Source organism: Fundulus heteroclitus, chromosome 9, assembly GCF_011125445.2.
Source record: "Fundulus heteroclitus isolate FHET01 chromosome 9, MU-UCD_Fhet_4.1, whole genome shotgun sequence".
Classification (NCBI taxonomy): Eukaryota; Metazoa; Chordata; class Actinopteri; order Cyprinodontiformes; family Fundulidae; genus Fundulus; species Fundulus heteroclitus.
This window is the reverse complement of record NC_046369.1, coordinates 39,752,836-39,771,121: the sequence shown is the minus strand read 5'-3', so window position 1 is coordinate 39,771,121 and position 18,286 is coordinate 39,752,836. Positions and strand designations below refer to the sequence as shown.

The window sequence follows — 18,286 nt, the reverse complement described above, 5'->3', positions numbered from 1 at the left end:
AAAGTTAGAAACAGACTTGGCTGTTCTCCTGACACCAAACCACAGGAAGAATTCGGGGTATAATAAGTTTTCTGTTGGGAAGGTGAACACACATCTGGCTGGCATAGTGGATTGTTGAAGTTCAGAGATTTTTTACATTTAATAAAATCTGAATCTTCCAGAGGGGTCTGTAGAACTCATTGCAATGTACCAATCAAAACGTGCATGTTGTATTTAGGCAACTGGGTGATAGAACTTAATTTTTGGTAAATCTGGTCCTCAGTGTCAATACTAACAGCACCGAATGAAAAGAAATGCAAGTTTTTTTTTTTTATAATAAGTACAAATTAACCGTTTCAATACAAGCTTACACATGTATAATAATGGCTCAGCAATAAGAAATGTGATGCCTATAGTTCTTTATTCACTCTTTGAATATGGATGGATTAATTTTCTTTGTGGTGTGTGTGAAAGGTGGTCGATTCGCTGCAGTAGGAGATGACCAGTGTACACATGTGGTGGTGGAAGAAAACTCTGTGAAGGAGCTGCCAGTATTTCCCTCCACAAAACTCTTTGTGGTTAAACAAGAGGTGAGCTATTTATGCTTGGATGTCCTACTACTTCAATGGAAAGTTTAACTTTGTAAAAATAGAATCATTAAACAAGACCAACTCTTATCTTTGGTGGACCTTTTGTCCACATACCATTTTAGTTTTAGTTCTTACAAAACAGAGCAGTCTCTTGAAAAACATTTCATAAAGACTGTTTTGTCAATTTGTACTTGTTTACAATAAGTCAACTGTAGGGAAATCTGGTTAAATAACTAATAAATATAGTGGTGTAAAGTGTTTGCTCCCTTCTTAATTTTTTTTTTTTCATGTTAGTCACATTTAAGTGTTTCAGAACAGCAAAATAATTTTAATATTAGTCAAAGACAACAGAAGCAAACACAAAATGCAGTTTAAAGGGTTTTTAGTGAGAGAAAAATCCCTACCTACATGTGTGAAAAACCGTGTCTGATTGCCAGATTTCCAGAACACATCTTGATGGTCCCCAAGCCTGTTGGGAAAATATTCTGTGGACAGACTGTGGGTAGAGTGCCTTCACCGGGTTGGGGAGGATGTGCTGCCCTTAGTGGAGGAGTTCAAGTATCTTGGGGTCTTGTTCACGAATGAGGGGAAGATGGAGCAGGAGATTTACAGGCGGATTGGTGCAGCGTCTGCTGTGAAGCGGGCGCTGTACCGATCCGTTGTGGTGAAGAGAGAGCTGAGCCAAAAGGCAAAGCTCTCGATTTACCGGTCGATCTACGTTCCTACCCTCATCTATGGTCACGAGCTTTTGGTCGTGACCGAAAGAACGAGATCCCGGATACAAGCGGCTGAAATGAGTTTTCTCCGTAGTGTGTCTGGGCTCTCCCTTAGAGATAGGGTGAGGAGCTCAGTCATCCTGGGAGGACTCAGAGTAGAGCCGCTGCTCCTCCACGTCGAGAGGAGCCAGTTGAGGTGGCTCGGGCATCTGGTCAGGATGCCTCCTGGACGCCTCCCTGGAGAGGTGTTCCGGGCACGTCCCACCGGGAGGACGCCCAGGGGAAGACCCAGGACACACTGGAGGGACTATGTCTCCCGGCTGGCCTGGGAACGCCTTGGGATTCCTCCTGAGGAGCTGGCCCAAGTGGCTGGGGAGAGGGACGTCTGGGCCTCCCTACTGAAGCTGCTACCCCCGCGACCCGACCCCGGATAAGCGGAAGAAGACGGACGGACGTTACAGATTTTTTGTCGCTCCTTTCAGAAAGGGAAACGCATTGATTACAAAGTTAAATATTTTAAGTATTTATTTGTGATTATGGCTAACAGAATGTTGTATCTAAACAAAATCACAGAAAATTGAGCAGAAGGAAAAAGTGTGGTAGGGAAAGTTACATGAACAACACAGGTAACCGTAACCCACAGTGTTGTCAAGCAATATTCATTCAGAAATTTGATGCTGCTTCACAGGGAGTGGACTGATGCTGGAGTCAGTGCATCAAGATCCACAAGGCACAGACAAATCTTACACATGGGCTAAAAATGTCAGTCCTTATGTCAAGCCACCTCTTCTCAGATGAAAGTACATTTCACTTCATTTTAATTGGAAATCAAGGTGACAGAGTCTGGATGGGAGAGAAACAGAATCCATGTTGCTTCAAGTCCAGTAGGAAATTTCCACAGTCAGTGATGATCCGGGGTTTCATGTCATCTGCTGGTTCTGGTCTATTGGGTTTCTGAAGTCCACAGGTAATGCAGCCATCTACCAGGAAGTTTTTCTAACACTGCAGGCTTCCTTCTGCTGACAACCTATTTGGAGATGCAGCAAACTGGCCAATGAAATTAACATAGTTCCCCGAAACCTTACTTTAATTTATATATACATATGTGTGTGTGTGCGTGTGTGTGTGTGTGTGTGTGTGTGTGTGGATACTATTCCAATTTTGAGACACAGATTTTTGGGGTTTTTCATTAAGTAAGGTAAGTTGTAATAATCAAGATTACAAAAAGAAAGACTTAAAATACTTTGTGTAGTAAATCTATTTGAATTTCACTTTCTGAAATAAGTAACAGATACTTGAACTTTTTCACAATATTGTATTTTTTTTTTTTTTAGATAAACTTAATTATATTTATACACAAGAGTTAATCATTTTCATGAATCTTAATGTCTATATTTAATGAAAACTCTTGATAAATAAACTGATGTTATAGTTTAGGTACCGAAGAGGTAGATATTAAACTGAGTCAAGAAGGGACAAAGTGTTTGCTTTTTTTTCAGCTTTCGTCCGAGCTTTGTTATCAGGATCCTGTGTGTTAACCCATATTAGTGCAAGATTTTGTGTCAAAGACCTGTTACCGATGCATTTTTCTTTCAAAGGAGGACTTAAAGGTGGGTAGATTGTTTGTAGGGTGCCAGCTCATTAACCACAAGTCTTCACTGTCCTGGTTTTACTTTAGTGGTTCTGGGGAAGCATTCAGATGGATGGTCGAGCTGGCGAGTCCATGTACCTGTATGAAAAGGTGAGTGCATATTAATTAGATTTGATGCTGAATATTTAACCTCTCTCACATGCAATATGCTTCACTAAACCAAAAGAACGTATAGATTTTATTGTCCTTACACTATGTTTTACATCTGATTTTGTATTCAATCAGTTGCCCTTTTTTGCTGCAAATATTTACCTTTTTGCTGCAGAATGACAGCCCTGCCATGAAAAAAGCAGTGTCCCTGCTGTCCCTCGCCACCCCCAGCAGTAACCGCAAGCGGCGCCGTCTGAGAGAAACCCTTGCTCAGCTCACCAAGGAAACCGAAATCTCCCCCTTCCCACCACCACGCAAAAGACCATCAGCAGAGCACTCCCTGTCCATTGGGTCTCTACTTGACATCTCTAACACTCCTGAAACCTGCAAAGCCTTAATAGGTGAGAACAAGAGGAGCCTGTGTTTCTTTTTTTTTGTTTGTTTGTTTGTTTTTTATCCCATCCAAAAGATTGCTGTGAAAGGTGATTATTGAAGGAAAAATAACTGACTACTATATATGTGCTTTTAATGAATTCTGTCATACTGTTATAAGTGTCACACCATACCCCTCTGTATTCCAGAAGACAGAGTAGGGGACAGTACTGTGACCAGGGATAAGATAAGGAGAAGGAAAACCAGAGAAAGGAGAAGTAGGTCAGACAGGCAAGAGAGGAGAAAAAGGTCCCACCAGAGTACGAGTACCTGTCAGCAAACACCTGAAGAGCAGCAGCAAGGAGCATCTGCAGGTTGGCTTTTGTTTAAAAGTTCAATTGGTGATAAGCAAGCATCCATTTGTTACAACCGTTTATGGACTAGTTAGAGCTTCCTAACCAGAAAACAAGGTCTCATTTTGGCAGTTTTAACTCAGCCTTTTCTGATCTATACTGAATGGGCAGTTCACATCCAAGCAGGCAGTTCACATCCAAGCAGGCAGCTTTCCAGGTTTTTCACTAAATGTCACAAAGAAGGTTGTTGGCTAAACCTGTTTACACTCAGCCATTACTGTTTAACTCAGTTTTGGAAATCCAAGGTTAAATAGAAAAGATTTAACAAGCTCCTAAACGAACAAAAAGGCTAGAAGTGTGAACCTGCATTAAAGAATCACCTTGAATACTACCTTTTAGAATAGGACAGTCCTTTATTGTCCCTCAGGTAGGAAATCCAAGGCTATCAGCAGCAAAGTAAAAGGCAAAAAAAACATGCAGATCACACAAGGTAGAAATATAAAACCAAAAATTAGGAAATACTGTAGGAGACTGTACAGTGAGGGCAATTTCACAGCATAAGATAAAGAAATACTGTACAGTTATTAAAATATCCAGTTTTTTTTTTTATCTGTGCTTAAAACTGCTAATCTGACTCTAGCCTGATGTATTTCGCTCCGCCTAGCTCCACTCACATCCATCTGGGACCTCTCCTTAGAAATTGCCTTTTTTGAAGGCTGGGCCTTATCAAAGATCCTAGCATATGATTGGATAAGCCACTTGTCTGTCATCTTTATCAACGTGCTATTTCAACCACTCACACCGCAGCCAACCCGTGACGCTGTGAGACCGACACAGGAAAAAAACTAAACTTTTATAAATTTTTTTTTATGTTTGCGGCTCTAGTGGCACGCGTTTTATTGACAGTGAGCTGACAGGAAGAGGGGGGAAAAGACAGGTGGCAAAGCGCCGTGGGTCGGAGTCGATCCCGGCCTTTAGTCCTTGACCGCGTCGAGGACTAAAGGCCTCCTAATATGGTTCGCGCCAACAGCTCCACCGCGGACGCACCCCGGAAAACAAAACTTGCCAAATCCGATCGGGAGAAGGGCGAAAACATTGTTTCCACCAACAAAAGCCTTCAGAGCCGTTCTCTGATGTTCTTTTAATGAAACAATATTAGGTAGATTGGACAACACGGAAGAAATAGCAGCATCAATGTTAATGCTTGCTTCCTCGATGTGAGGCGCCATTGCTGTCTGTCTCACGTCACGATCGCTTCTCCACTACGTCACATCTATAAAACTCCAGCCCTGCGTCCTGATTGGCTGGGCAATAAAATTGGTTGGAGAAATCATTCTCTATGGGAGATGTCCCAGATGGATGTGAGTGAAGGTAGGCGGAGCGATATCAATCTGGCTAGAGTCAGGTTATAAAACTGCTACTCCTGTTATGAAATGTAGGATCAACAGGTTTTATCCAAGAAGGTCTAGGAGGTCATCTCTTTGATCAGCAGAAAACTTTTCAAACTTTATTATGTGATCTGTTTAAAAGGGAGGCATAGACATGGTAATGGTCCCTGATGTAGAGGCAACTAGAATGCAAACCAAAGTTGTATATCTGACCTCCTTAGAGTAACATCAACAAATTCGTCCTAGATTTGTTAGATGTCACCTGGATCTGTAATGAACTCATAGGCACTCCTGTCAGTTTGAATCTATAAATCTGTCCCACATATTTCTATCCAAGCGCTGTTCTTTAAACAGATTCATATGAAGTTAATCAGAATCAACTTTATTTCACCAAGTGTGAGGGTACAAACAAGGAATCTGACTTCAAATTCTAGCTCTCAAATCGTCTAAAGTAACAGCAAGCAGAACAGCAACTACAATCTATAACACAAACAACATTTTCAGGGGACAAGGTTAAAAAGAACAGCAGAAGTAAGTACACCCAGAGTGACAAACACTTAAAAGTTAGGGTAGCCAGCCAGAGACACAGCCTGGCAGTAGAAGCTGGCTCTGTCTAAAGCGCACCAAATAAACCCTAATATTTGTCTAACAATGCACATAGCTGTAAAGCTACCCAAGACCATACAGACAGGTCCTTATGAAATAGTCATCAACAAACTGAGCCCCTCCTCTGAGTGCTTCTATAAAAATTAAACACTCAGTTATGCTTTTCATTTCTGCTCAAGTTCTGTTGAGCAGATTATTACAATGTTCAAAAAAGGTTAAAGGAACATTTAAAAAGACATCAGGATGCCACATCATTTGATGAAAATTATCAATCCACAGAGGATTGAAAGAACTGATGTTGCAGGCTGCACCAATTTGCTGAAATGTTATTGCAGCAACTCCAAACAGTCCTGAGTAGTTTCAATGGCCTCCATAGGCTTGTACGCATGCCTTAAAACATTGGGATATGCTCCTTATAAGAAGATGAATCGTTTTTTTGGGGTATCTCCTCCTGTATCCTGACCAGGGTATCATTGAGTTCCTGGAGAGCATGAGGTACAACCTGGTGGTATCAGAGGGACCTAAACATGATGTCCCAGAGATGTTTTGTTGGATTTAGGTAAGGGGACTGTGGAGGCCAGTCACTGGTATCAATTCCTTCATCCTCCAGGAACTGCCTGCATACTCAGGCCAGGCATTATGTACCTGGAGGAACTCAGGAAACACTGGGTTGTTAGACCCAAAAGGGTCTAACGAAGGATTTCATCCCAATACCTAATGGCTGTCAGGGTGCCATCAGTTATCCTGTACAAGTTAATGCGTCCCTCCACGGATTTACCACCCCCCAGTCCCCCCACCCCCAGATCAACTCTGACCCACCAGCGAACCCATAATACTGAACCACGCTGCAGGCAGCATACTTTTTCCACCAACACGATTCGGAGCTCATTCTGGTTCCAGCACCTGTTTTCAGACTGCGGTTGCGTGTTTCCGCTGAGATAAAAAAGAGGTGCCCGACCACGAAATGTGGTTCAACTCCGGGACCACCAAATAGCTGGTTCTTCTTCTGAACTATGACTGTCAGAACGTAAATACAGTATGAAAAAATAACATAAGACACAAGTGAATTACCTAACTTATTTTTATTTTTGTTGAGCTGGTAAAATTGTTTTTATATATTAATGTAGAAACACAACAGGAAAACAGGCTGTATATTCATTCAAATACTATCCTTTCAACACAAACTCTATCCTAAAATGTATTCCTTTTTCTGGTCAGCCAGTATGGATTGACACTGGATTTAATTGATAAAGGATAATAATTATTTAAACATGTATGGTTTTAACCATAACCATGTTCTTCTTTGTAAGGTCCAAGCTGCAGTAATTTTTTTTTAGGAGACGCCTAAAAAGGGTTTGGATTATCTACCCTTCAGCCTCCCAAAAGCGCCAGTCCTTTGCTTTCTCATGATGTTTAACAGTGCCTATTATATTAAAATAAAAAATATATATATACATTACCACAGATGCGTAGTATTGATATGCTTGATGCCCAACATTGGTGGAAATGGTTGTTGGCTCCTGACAAAGCACCAAAGTTCTACGGTGCCCAAACTGAACTGGTCCGAGAATTAGAGTTCTGGTGACGGAAAAGGCCTACTATAGAAACTCTCCTGGAATGTCCTCCATGCTCTTGAGACTGCGCTGGTAGACGCAGCAAACCTTCTGGCAATAACTCGTATTGAACTCGTATGGACTGTAGGGTCCAGGTATTGCCTCATTTTTAGGCTTAGACTTTATTGTCCATCTACTCCACATTCACAATGTATCAGTAGTGATTCTGATCCTGGCCAAATGCAAAACTACTTAAATGTCAAAATAAATAGGGGAAAATGTCTGTGGGATCTGCCTTCAGAACCGTTCTTGTTTTTGCGGTTGTCTCCTAGCTGCCCCTTTAGTGCCTGTTGTTAATGCCGTTAACACCAGAAAAGCCGGCACAACCGCTTCTACTACTACCTAAGTCTAAGTCTAACTGATTTGATATTATACACTGATTAAAAAGTGTTCCTTTTTAATTGTTTGTGAAATGTATAGTGCAGTGTATATAAAGGATTTTGTGGGCCAAATAATTCTTTAGTTTTTATTATTTGGTCTTTTATTTATTTTTATTTTTTTTTTTAAAAAGGGGGGGTATGACATCTGGTTGTCTTTTGTGCTTCTGTCCTGTCATATACTTCCCGTCTTCCTCCAGAGAGTTCAAAGCCTTCCAAGAGTTCAACTCCAGTTGTTTCCAAGCAGTCGGCCCGATGGCAGGTCTCCAAGGAGCTCTATCAGACCGAAAGCAACTATGTAGACATTTTAAACACCATCCTACAGGTAGGAGTATGTGTGTGCTCTGCATTCACAGCTTTAACCCTTTTCCACATACTAGTTAGCAGGTTACCCCCGACAACAGCCTCCGGCTAGGCAATAATCATTAAGTGTGGGTGTGTGTGAGTGGTACCTTCATCCTGGCTGCTGTCAACATTTGTTGCAGAGATTCATGACAGCCAAGTGAAGAAGAATGTGACCCCGATCATTTCTCCTGTGTCTCCTTAGAAGAAAAACAACTTAGCTTATTTTGTGTTTTCCATGTCTTCGATCTTATTTTCACTTGGTCCTTGGTTTTTATTTACAGAATGAACTTCATTAGTTGTAGTTGAGTGGAGATGTCAATATAGTACAACTGCAGCAAAGTGTAATTAAAATAAAACGCTGAAGTGCTTTGATGTCTACCTTGATATGTTATGATATACAGTGCTGTTAAAAGGTGTTTGCTGCTTTACAGATTTTGTTTTTCTCACATTAATTTTTTTTAGATCTTTGAACAAATTTTTGTTTCAGACTAAACAGAGTAAACACACAAAGCAGCAGTTATCAAATTATGATTTTATTTATTGAGGGGGGAAATTATACACACCAACCTGGTGGGAAAGCAATTATCCATTGCTAAATCATAAATTATCTGTGATTTTAACCAGATCTGACTACATGACCAATCTCAACAAGTAACACATTATGCCCCCCAATCTTTCAGTCTGAAAGGGCCAATCAAGCCATTTCTAAGTCTTTGGAGTGTGAGCAGTAGTGAGAGGAAGGCTTGTCACAATAACAAATTTCGCTGCATAATAAATTGTCCCTCAAATCATTGCAATAAACAATAACATTTTGAATGGGAGACCATTTTCAACAAATACAATGACAAGGGCATAATAACGCAAGTATACCCTCACAAAGATCAATAAACCTTTGGCACATCTACCTCTTCTACTTTTCTGTCAGTTGCACTAACAGCAGCACAGCCAGCTAGCGTAATAACTTTTGCATGCATCGTTTTGTTCTCATTCAAAAAACGTTGGGGGACATTTCCGGGACACAGGTCATCCAAAACGGGGACTGTCCCCAGAATTCGGGGACGTCTGGTCACCCTAAACTATACTGTCTGTGAGTGTGGACAGTTTTGCAATGCCTTTTCTGTATTCTGTTTGTCAGTTAAATGCTCCAGTGATTGTTTAATGCCAGGAAGACAAAGATGGCCTGCTGGTTGTATTTTTCCATCCCAGCTGGAAAAACTGCAACAGCTGAGTGTTTCCCATACATAGGAGAGCTCCCATACACATAAATCCCCAACCCCCCTCCAAAAAACAAACAAAAAAAACACACACACAAGCAGCGATCAGCATCAGCACTCTACTTCATGCACCTACAGCCAGAATGTAAAGCTGGTGTTTCAGAGCTGAGTAAAATTTTCTTTCCCCTTATTATATGACTATTCTACAAGGTATTGATTAAGTAGCTAGCTGCTGGGGGGGCCATACTTTTCGCGATGCAGAAAACATGAACCAAATTTCATATTTTAAAGTAAAGGGTTAAACCTCAAATCTACCATATGAACAAAATGGTGGGGCGCTCAGCGTGGACACCTGCCGTCAAATGGAAATACGAGTGCTAGCAAAGGGCTGATCACTTTTTTGAACAAACAAGTGCTCGATCTAAAGTCTCCCTCCCTCATATTTGCAGACATGACTCCAGGCATGTAAAACTCTTGTCTTTACGACCACGATCACCCAGAAATTTTCCGGGGCGGGAAGAAGTCTTCCCATTGATTTGCCACAAGAAATGTAGGCGATTAGTACGCCTGACCATGAAGGGTGATACAAGGTTTTTTTTTTTTTTTTTGTTCGGGAAAAAAAAACAAAAAACTAAAAAACGTGTTTCCAATTGGGCTTCTTTTGAACACGTTGGGCTGGAAAAATAGCTTCAAGTGGGTTGTTAATAATTTTATTTTTTTTAGAAAGAATTAATATGAAAATTATATCAAAATAGTTGTCATGATGTGGCAGGAACGTAAATACTTCTACATTTGAATAAAATGACTCGTGTCACTAATTTTATAATGAAATGTGTAATTTCATTTACTTCATTTATTACAAAGTGTCACTTTGAAGTGGTCAATATCAACTGTAAATGCCTCAAATAGGTTGAGATCTTCTGATCAATTTTAAAATGTTTCATAGAGAAATTTTATATTAAGATAGATTTACAACTCAGGCTATTGGTAAAACATTCAGCGGTTGCTATGACAATGTGGGAAGGTGTGCAGATTATTTGATTGTCTGATTACACATTTTGTGGGGAGATTTGGGCTGTTTTTTTTTTCTTTAAATTGGGTGAGTTTTACGTTGTATTTGGCCTGAAAACAGTCAGATGTGGCAACACTGTAGTGCTGTGTCCGTTCAGTTAACTCAAAAGTCAACAATAAGTGTAAACAGATGTTTGATTAACATAAGCACTGATGTCAGGCTAAACACTGACTAAAGTGAACATTCATTCTAGGACAGGTAACTCCAGCAGCTAAGGAGCACAAGAATCAGAACAAAGCAGTGTACCATTCTGCCTTCAAACAACCAGAAAGTTTCTTTCATTTGGCTTACTGTTGTGGTTCTGTTCCTCATGCCCCCTGTGGTCATTAGTGACAGTGACCACAGTCGTTTCCAAGTAGGCTACGAATGTAGTGACCCACCCCCAACCCTCTCAGTAGTTGGCTAGCATGTTGATTTTCATGCTGTTTTGATTGGTTGAATTGTATGATTGACAAATTGATATCGGAATAACAGAAAGTTGGACACCAAGATATAAAAATCAAAACCCAAATAACATGTGATTAATGGATATATTGCTTATTGCGACAGGTGCATTGAGAAGCATTGTCCGCAAATGGAGAAAACATGGAAATGTGGGGAACAGTAGTTGACCTACCTTACTCTAAGGTGCATTGCCAACTCATCCAGGAGATCACAGAAGAACTCAGAAGTACATCTAAAACATTGCAGGCTTTATTTTTTGCTGCCACGGGTGTATAACCAGTTCTTAATTTTGAGAGGCAATTACTTTTCAAGTTGTGTTTTTTTTTTCTTAAAGACAACATATCTTGCCTTTCAGTTCTTTTTCATGTTGAACTCATCCAGTTGTGATCTATATAAAGTGGAGCTGCAGCTCTTTGATCTGGATTCCTTGTTAATTTACCCCCATGCCCCATTTCTTTTATCCCTGTTCTGAGATGGGTCTGAGAGCAACTCATTTTGTTGCTGTGTCTTTAAATCTAAAAGAGGCACAACACACCCTGACCCCTCTAGGTCACAGAGCGTTCAACTGCACCCCATACGGCTATTTTTGTTGTATGCTGTGGGATGGTGTGGGATGGTGAACTGAACATTTTGACTGATCCACTTGTAGCTTTGTCATCCTTCAGCTTGGACGACAAAATCTCTTCTAGACATTGGTAAGCAGAAAGTCCATGACTTTGTTTAGCAGCTCTGAAGCAAATGGTGAGATGTAATTGTGGAGGAAAACTGAACACAAAAATATTATCCAAATAGAATATAAAGATATCTACGCAGCACCTAGACAGACTACATTCAATAGTTCTGCACTCCGAGAGACTTCAAGTACACAACCAAATGTATTTAAGGACTAAAGAAAAATCATTCTACATAAAATGGGCACTTCACAAAAGGTAGAGTCTGCGATTTTTCCCGAAGTTATCCCAAGTCCCTTTTTGAATAACTGCAAATGCAAAAGATCATCTTACCTACATTTCTGCTCTTCAGAGGGATTTCGTGAGAAAAAATCTCCCAAATCCACTCTGCTCTCATTTTTCTATTGAGGTCTTCCTTTTCTTCTCTTAAACATGAACGCGGTTTGCTTTTTGCGACTCTCAGCCATGTTCAAAGTATGCAGTGAGGGCAGCAGAGCTACAATGAACAGCTAACGGCTAAGCTAATCGGATAGATAAACTCTAGAAGTACGCATGCGCTGCCAGCAAGCAGAAACTATTAAGGAATGTGCACACACACTGGCGTTACGTGAGCACATCAGAATGATTGGCATGTGGGACAACCAATAGATAAGGTGATACCAACTAGAAGAGGGGGGTGAGAGCAGGACAAATACTCTGACCAATCCCTGCCATTCTGTCCTTACGGCAGGGATTTGTCAGTTTTTACTGGCCTGCAGCTCTCACAGAGGTACATTTTTTTTAAACCTTTTTTCTGAATACATAATGTACTACTAACTACTTTCAGGGTGGAAGGATGATTTTACCTAGTATAACAGTGTTTTTTTGAACAGTTTACCAACTATAGCTTACAAGGAAATCGTCATCTGAACACAGCATTTTTTATGTTCTCCAAGTTGTCTTTTTGTGATGTTGAAATTAGTTTTATGGTGTAAAGCGCAGAAGGAAACTGTGAGTGGGCAAATACTTTAAAAGTGTTCTGTTGCTTTGACAATCTTTCCAGCTTTTCAAGCATCCATTAGAAAAAGAGAGCCAGGTAGGTGGACCCATCTTGGCTCAGGAGGAAATGAAGACCATTTTTGGCAGCATCCCAGAAATCTATGAGGTTCACACCAGAATAAAGGTAGTTTAGTTTTTCAACTGTGCCAAGCGCATTTTCTACCGTAGTCATCTCCTTGGTGATCATATGTTTACATTTTTTTTCACCAGAATGACCTCGAGGAGCTCCTCACAGAATGGTCAGAAAGCAGAAGTGTTGGAAACGTCATTCTCAAATATGTGAGTTCAAAGTTTTACATTTTTACAGTAGGATGACATTTTTTTTACTAGTTATGAAATATTAATTTAGTTCTCAGTTGTTTTTTATTTATCATTTATTTTCTCTTTCCTCAGTCAAAAGAGTTGGTGAAGGCCTACCCCCCTTTCGTCAACTTCTTTGAGATGAGCAAAGAGACCATTGTTCGGTGTGAGAAGCAGAAGCCACGCTTCCATGCATTTCTCAAGGTGAGACTGTTCAGTTGGGACGTGTAACATGTAGTTATGCTGTGTTCAAGTCCACCAACTGAGAAACTGAGTCTATTTCTGTCAGGAGGTTTGTCTTTAAATGTAGCATGTTTACATTAAGTGTCCTTAAAAGAAGCCAATTCATCAACCCTTATGGAAATGAGGGAGCACAGCCAGCTCTCAGTTTCCTCCAACAGAATGTTAATTTTCAGATCTTGGTTACCTAGGGCTCTGCTGGTTTCTATGTATAATTTAAATACTTCATTCAGGTAATAGAATCACGACAGGCTGTTGCACATCACGATGCATTTTCTTGTTTAACTTATGTGGTTTCTTTGTGATGGTGACTCCCCATTGTAATGGCTGACATTTATCTACATCAGATGGGGAGGGGGTTAAAGACCTATAAAATACGGGATTGATTACCTATAGGGCAGCAATGAAAAGAATCTTTTTAAAATAAAAGGTAAAGCTTCAAAGTGAACATCAAGAGAATGTTTTGTGTATTATACTTTTCAGAATAACTTAAGCTGGATGGAGAGTGTCTGTGAATATCACTTACCAGGTCTTGCCTCAGATTCTTAATTAGATTTATGTCTTTGAGTGGCTCTTTCTAACATCAATCTGCTTTGATCTAAACCTTTCCATTGTAGCGCTGGTGAAATGTAGAGTGGTTGTCTTGCTGAAAGGTGAACCCCCGACCCAGTCTCATGTTTCTAATCGATTTTATTTAATTACATTTTATTTATATAGCGCCAATTCGCAATATCTCATCTTAAGGCACTTTACAAAGTCAAATTCAGTCAAATCATACAGATTAATCAAAAATTTTTCCATCTAAGGAAACCCAGCAGATTTCATGAAGTCTTGAGAAAGCAGCATTCACTACTCATGAAAGAGCGTAGAGCCACAGTGGGCAGTTGTCTGCATTGTTGATGGAGGATGTTTAACATGGAGGAAAACCTCCAGCAGAACCAGGCTTGGTGTGAACGGTCATCTGTCCCGACCAACTGGGGGTTAGAGAAGACGGAGCAGAAGCACACATTGATCTAGGAATCCTTTCTAGGTAATGGCTGACGATCTGTTTCCCCTGGATGATGTCACAGCTAACAGAACACCAGACCAGGTGTACCTACTATGAAGAAAAAAAGACAGAACAAAAAGTTAAAAGTTGAAATAACAACAAACAATGCAAACAGTAGGAGTGAGAAAAATAGACCCTGATGTCCTCTAGTAGCCTAAGCCTGTAGCAGCATAACTACAGATAGCTCAGTGTAACCTAAGCCACTCTAACTATAAACTGTGATGTGGAATTTGGGGGTAACTATATAAGCTTATCAAAAATTAAATAAAAAAAAAAATTAAAATTAAATGTAGATATGGTGTCTGGAGAGGGGCCTGTTAACTAAAGGATCTGCCTCCCATTTTACTTTTAGAAAATCTAGGAACCACCAGTAGACCTGCAGTCTGAGAGTGAAGTGCTCTGTTGGGAACATACGACGTAATCAGAGCTTTAATCTATGATGGAGCTTTACACATGAGAAGAAGAATTTTTAATTCTATTCTTGATTTAACAGGAAACCAGAATCAGACAGACATACTTTAATAATCCCAGTGAAACCAGTGAAAGGAAGCTAAAATTGGGCAAATGTGATCTCTCTTGTTGATTTTCATCAGAACTCTTGCTGCAGCAGTTTGGATCAGCTGAAGGCTTCAAACTGAATTTATCTCCAGCATTGTCTGGTATTTGGTTTTGATGTTCCCATCAACTGTGACCTGTTCTCTAGGTTGCGTAGACAAATATGATTTTTACATGTTTGTCATATTTTGCCATACAATGTGATTCTGGTCTAATCTGATCAGGGCACCTTCTTCACATGTTTGCAGTCTCTCTTCACCAAGGGTTCCCAAACCTTTCCATGCCATGGCCCTCTAAGCAGCATTAGCTTCTAGCCCGGGACCCCTTTTGTAAACCCACAAACAATGCTACAAAATATGTGCAGAACAATTTGCTTTTATTCACTATTCAATACCTATTACATCAGTTTAGCATCAGAAGGAGTGAAGTAGGCAAAGTACCAACATGTGAAACTCTTCAGATTTCTTCATATGTATCTTTTTTTTTTTTTTTTTTTTCCACGTCACCATTATACACTATGCTGTTTTGGTCTATCATATAACATCCTTGGAAATGCACTGAAGTTAGTGATTTTTATGTGCATTTTACATAGATAGTTTCTGATTCAGGGTTTTTTTCAGGTTCAAAAAAACACAATGTCTAACACTTTATGAACCAACAGATCAACCAGGCCAAGCCAGAGTGTGGCAGACAGACTCTCGTCGAGCTGCTCATCAGACCAGTGCAGAGACTGCCAAGTGTGGCCCTCCTCCTCAATGGTAACACACACACACACACACACACACACACAGTGAAAAAAAATACATATTTACTTCTAACATCCCTGCTTATCGTTCATTTCTTGATTTCTCTCCTTCCACACCTGCCATCAGCCTCTGTTGTTGATGGGTTTCTGTCTGTGATCTCTTCTTTCTGTTCTTTTGAACATGCCTTTGTCGTTGTGATGTTCCATCTCCTCCAGCCTGCCTGCTTCTTACCAAACTTTCTCCTTTTATCCTTATTGTAGACATAAAGAAACACACGTCAGATGACAACCCAGACAAGATAACACTGGAAAGAGCAATAGAGTCCCTGAAGGAAGTGATGACGTGAGTTGATATGGCTGTAACCTTTTGCTTTTTTTGTGTTAAGCTTACATTTACTGCCGTTTCATAATTTTTTAAATATAAGCGAGATTAAACATCAGCTGCTATTTAAGTATTGACTTAAACATATGACACAAATCTAAAGTTTTGGATAAAAGATGTCAGTAGGGTTATTTCTGTCTACTTACTCCACTACTTCTTATCAGTCAATACAAGGCTCACCCATAAGCAATAAAAAGGTACACATCGATTCAACCAAAACGTTTTCTAGATCTCTATCTTTTTCTCTTTAGAGGTTACCGGGCACAGAATCTTTGATGCTCACTTCCGAGCACTTTGGATTATGCATCTTCTGTAGCACGCAGGATTTTTTCAGGTGTTGTGTTGAGTTAATGATTCTCCACCAACTAGTTCAACATCATACAATAGATTATCTATTGTATGATAATCTATTGTATGATCAAACATGTTTGAAATTCAGTCGGCTGTCGTGAGGTTTTCGTGAGCGCATCCTGCTGTTCAAGCAGAGCTACGAGGGGGCGCCCTCCCCTCCTCTCCGTCCCCGCCAGCGGAGGGAGGGAAGCGGGCGTCCCTGAAGCAACCTCCGGCCGGTGTTGGGAAGGGCGAGCCGTCAGGTCCGCGCAACGCGGACCTGATTATTGAACATAAGTCTAATGATTAAGATTGTTATTACATCATCAAATATTCAGTGTGGTCTTACATCTTCAACACCCTTAACTGTTTTCAAATAATTTGAATCAAATCTGACCAAAACTTCAGTCCCTACTATACTAGCTACTTTTTGGAAGGCTGTCTTGTCAAATTTCAACTCATTTTTACTCTGCTGCACTTTGTTCTAACTGTTTATCTGCTGGGCCTTAATGGTATTAAATATAATCATTTAGATTTCTTGGCCTTAAATGTTTTAAATACACCCAGATTTTCTAGGATTATTATTATTATTATTATTATTATTATTTTGCTTTTAGAATTCCATGGGAGGCATTCATTTGCTCAATGCATTGTAGTTTTGGCTGAGTTATGTTATGCTGTGAAAAACCTCCAAGGCCCATGATGCATGTCAAGGAATACTTTTGCAAGCAATTCCAAGATATATTCCTTTTGCTTAAAGGATCAATAGGCAAAATGTAATTATTTTAGATAGAAAGAACTGAAATATACTTTTGTGAAGAGCTATATGTATGTTTTAGAGGGACTATGGTATGATGTCACACCACATCTGTTGTTCTCCAGTCTCTTGTTTACATAGCCAGGCTCGCCATGCATGTATGTGAACAGCTGCCACTCAGGGCTGAGCCCCTCCATGCCCATAAAATGCCACCATCAGGCACAAAATGGCAGATGCCATGCCCAGCGGATCAAAACGTTTTCTTTCTAACAGGATTATAAAGTTATGAGTTACTTATTCACTAGACATGTTCCTCCAAAAGCAGGGTTTCCGCGGGGCATTAAAAGTCATTAAATGTGATTATCTGTGGCAATAAAAAATAGCTAGTTTTTTCCTTAAAAAAAAAAAAAAAATCCGGTCATAAAAACAGTTTTGTCAGATATATTATCATATATAACTAATTCTGCGTGTTTGCGCTGAACTGCTTCCGGTTCATTGTAAAGCCGTATGTTTTTACAATGTTCGGGAAAGAAGCTCGAGGCGGAGAAAGAGCTAGAGAATGGGGAAAATGCTCATTTCAACAAAAGTGGATGGAAAACGAGGAATTGGGGACATGGCTGCAGCCTGTCGACGGTAAGGATGACGAATGATTTTGCCGTGTTTGTAAAAAAAAACAAAAAAAAAAAACAATTAAGCTGCACAAAGGGTGTCAATGCTTCACGATCTCACATGAAGTCGGACGGTGTAGTCCAGGGTGTACGTGGGTGTACGGCGCATACCCACTTATTTTTCAGTCAGCATTGCCTATATCAACTCAATCGCGCTCAGTTCCGTGTCTGCCCGTGACCTGCTACTTCCACGCTCAACACCAGATGTGTGCGGTGGATTCTGTCTGTGCACTCTGACTTCAAAAACTGTCCTCCTAACCAGCCAATCACAGACAGGTTTCTTTCCATCCAATCAGATTAGGGCTTGCAAATACTGCATTCAGATGGATTAAATGAAAATGCTGCATCTTTTGGCAGAAATTAATAAACATAACGGTGGGATTTAAGAAAAAACAACCAATAAACAGTTTCATATTTTAGCCTAAAATATTTAGTTTAAAATAATTCCTTGAATTATTAAGTGAGGTGTAAAAAATCTTTTTCTCTTTTCTTTCCAGCTTCTGGGTGATGATGCAAAAGTTTCTTGTGATCATAATCATTATCATTATCATAATTATTTAAAGAGCACTTTAACACGAGGTAAAACAAAATAACATCTAATAAAATGACTTGAGTAAAGACTCAACAGTTTAAAACAATAATAATAAGCTGTTTTAAATCCTTAAAAACAAACAGAAGTTCTTTAAACTGAACTCTAAGATAAACAGGCAACCAGTGAAGGGAGGCCCGGATGGGGTAATGT

General features: G+C 40.0%; 1 protein-coding gene across 9 annotated transcripts in view; it reads left to right on the top strand.

Moving 5' to 3' along the window:
• ect2 (epithelial cell transforming 2) overlaps positions 1-18,286 on the top strand; it is a 63,657-nt gene that overhangs the window by 12,707 nt on the left and 32,664 nt on the right. For 6 of the 9 annotated variants that reach the window (XR_004931730.1, XM_036141628.1, XM_036141624.1 and 3 more), the window contains 10 exons: positions 454-569; positions 2,964-3,026; positions 3,202-3,427; positions 3,608-3,772; positions 7,936-8,060; positions 12,524-12,643; positions 12,730-12,798; positions 12,913-13,023; positions 15,324-15,420; positions 15,669-15,750. Coding sequence is in view for 8 of the 9 variants with exons in the window: in XM_036141628.1 (XP_035997521.1) it covers positions 454-569; positions 2,964-3,026; positions 3,202-3,427; positions 3,608-3,772; positions 7,936-8,060; positions 12,524-12,643; positions 12,730-12,798; positions 12,913-13,023; positions 15,324-15,420; positions 15,669-15,750 (1,174 nt within the window). In the remaining variant the exon portion in view is untranslated. The remainder of the gene's footprint in view (positions 1-453; positions 570-2,963; positions 3,027-3,201; positions 3,428-3,607; positions 3,773-7,935; positions 8,061-12,523; positions 12,644-12,729; positions 12,799-12,912; positions 13,024-15,323; positions 15,421-15,668; positions 15,751-18,286) is intronic. The other 3 variants (XM_036141629.1, XM_036141627.1, XM_036141625.1) reach the window with 2 other exon arrangements.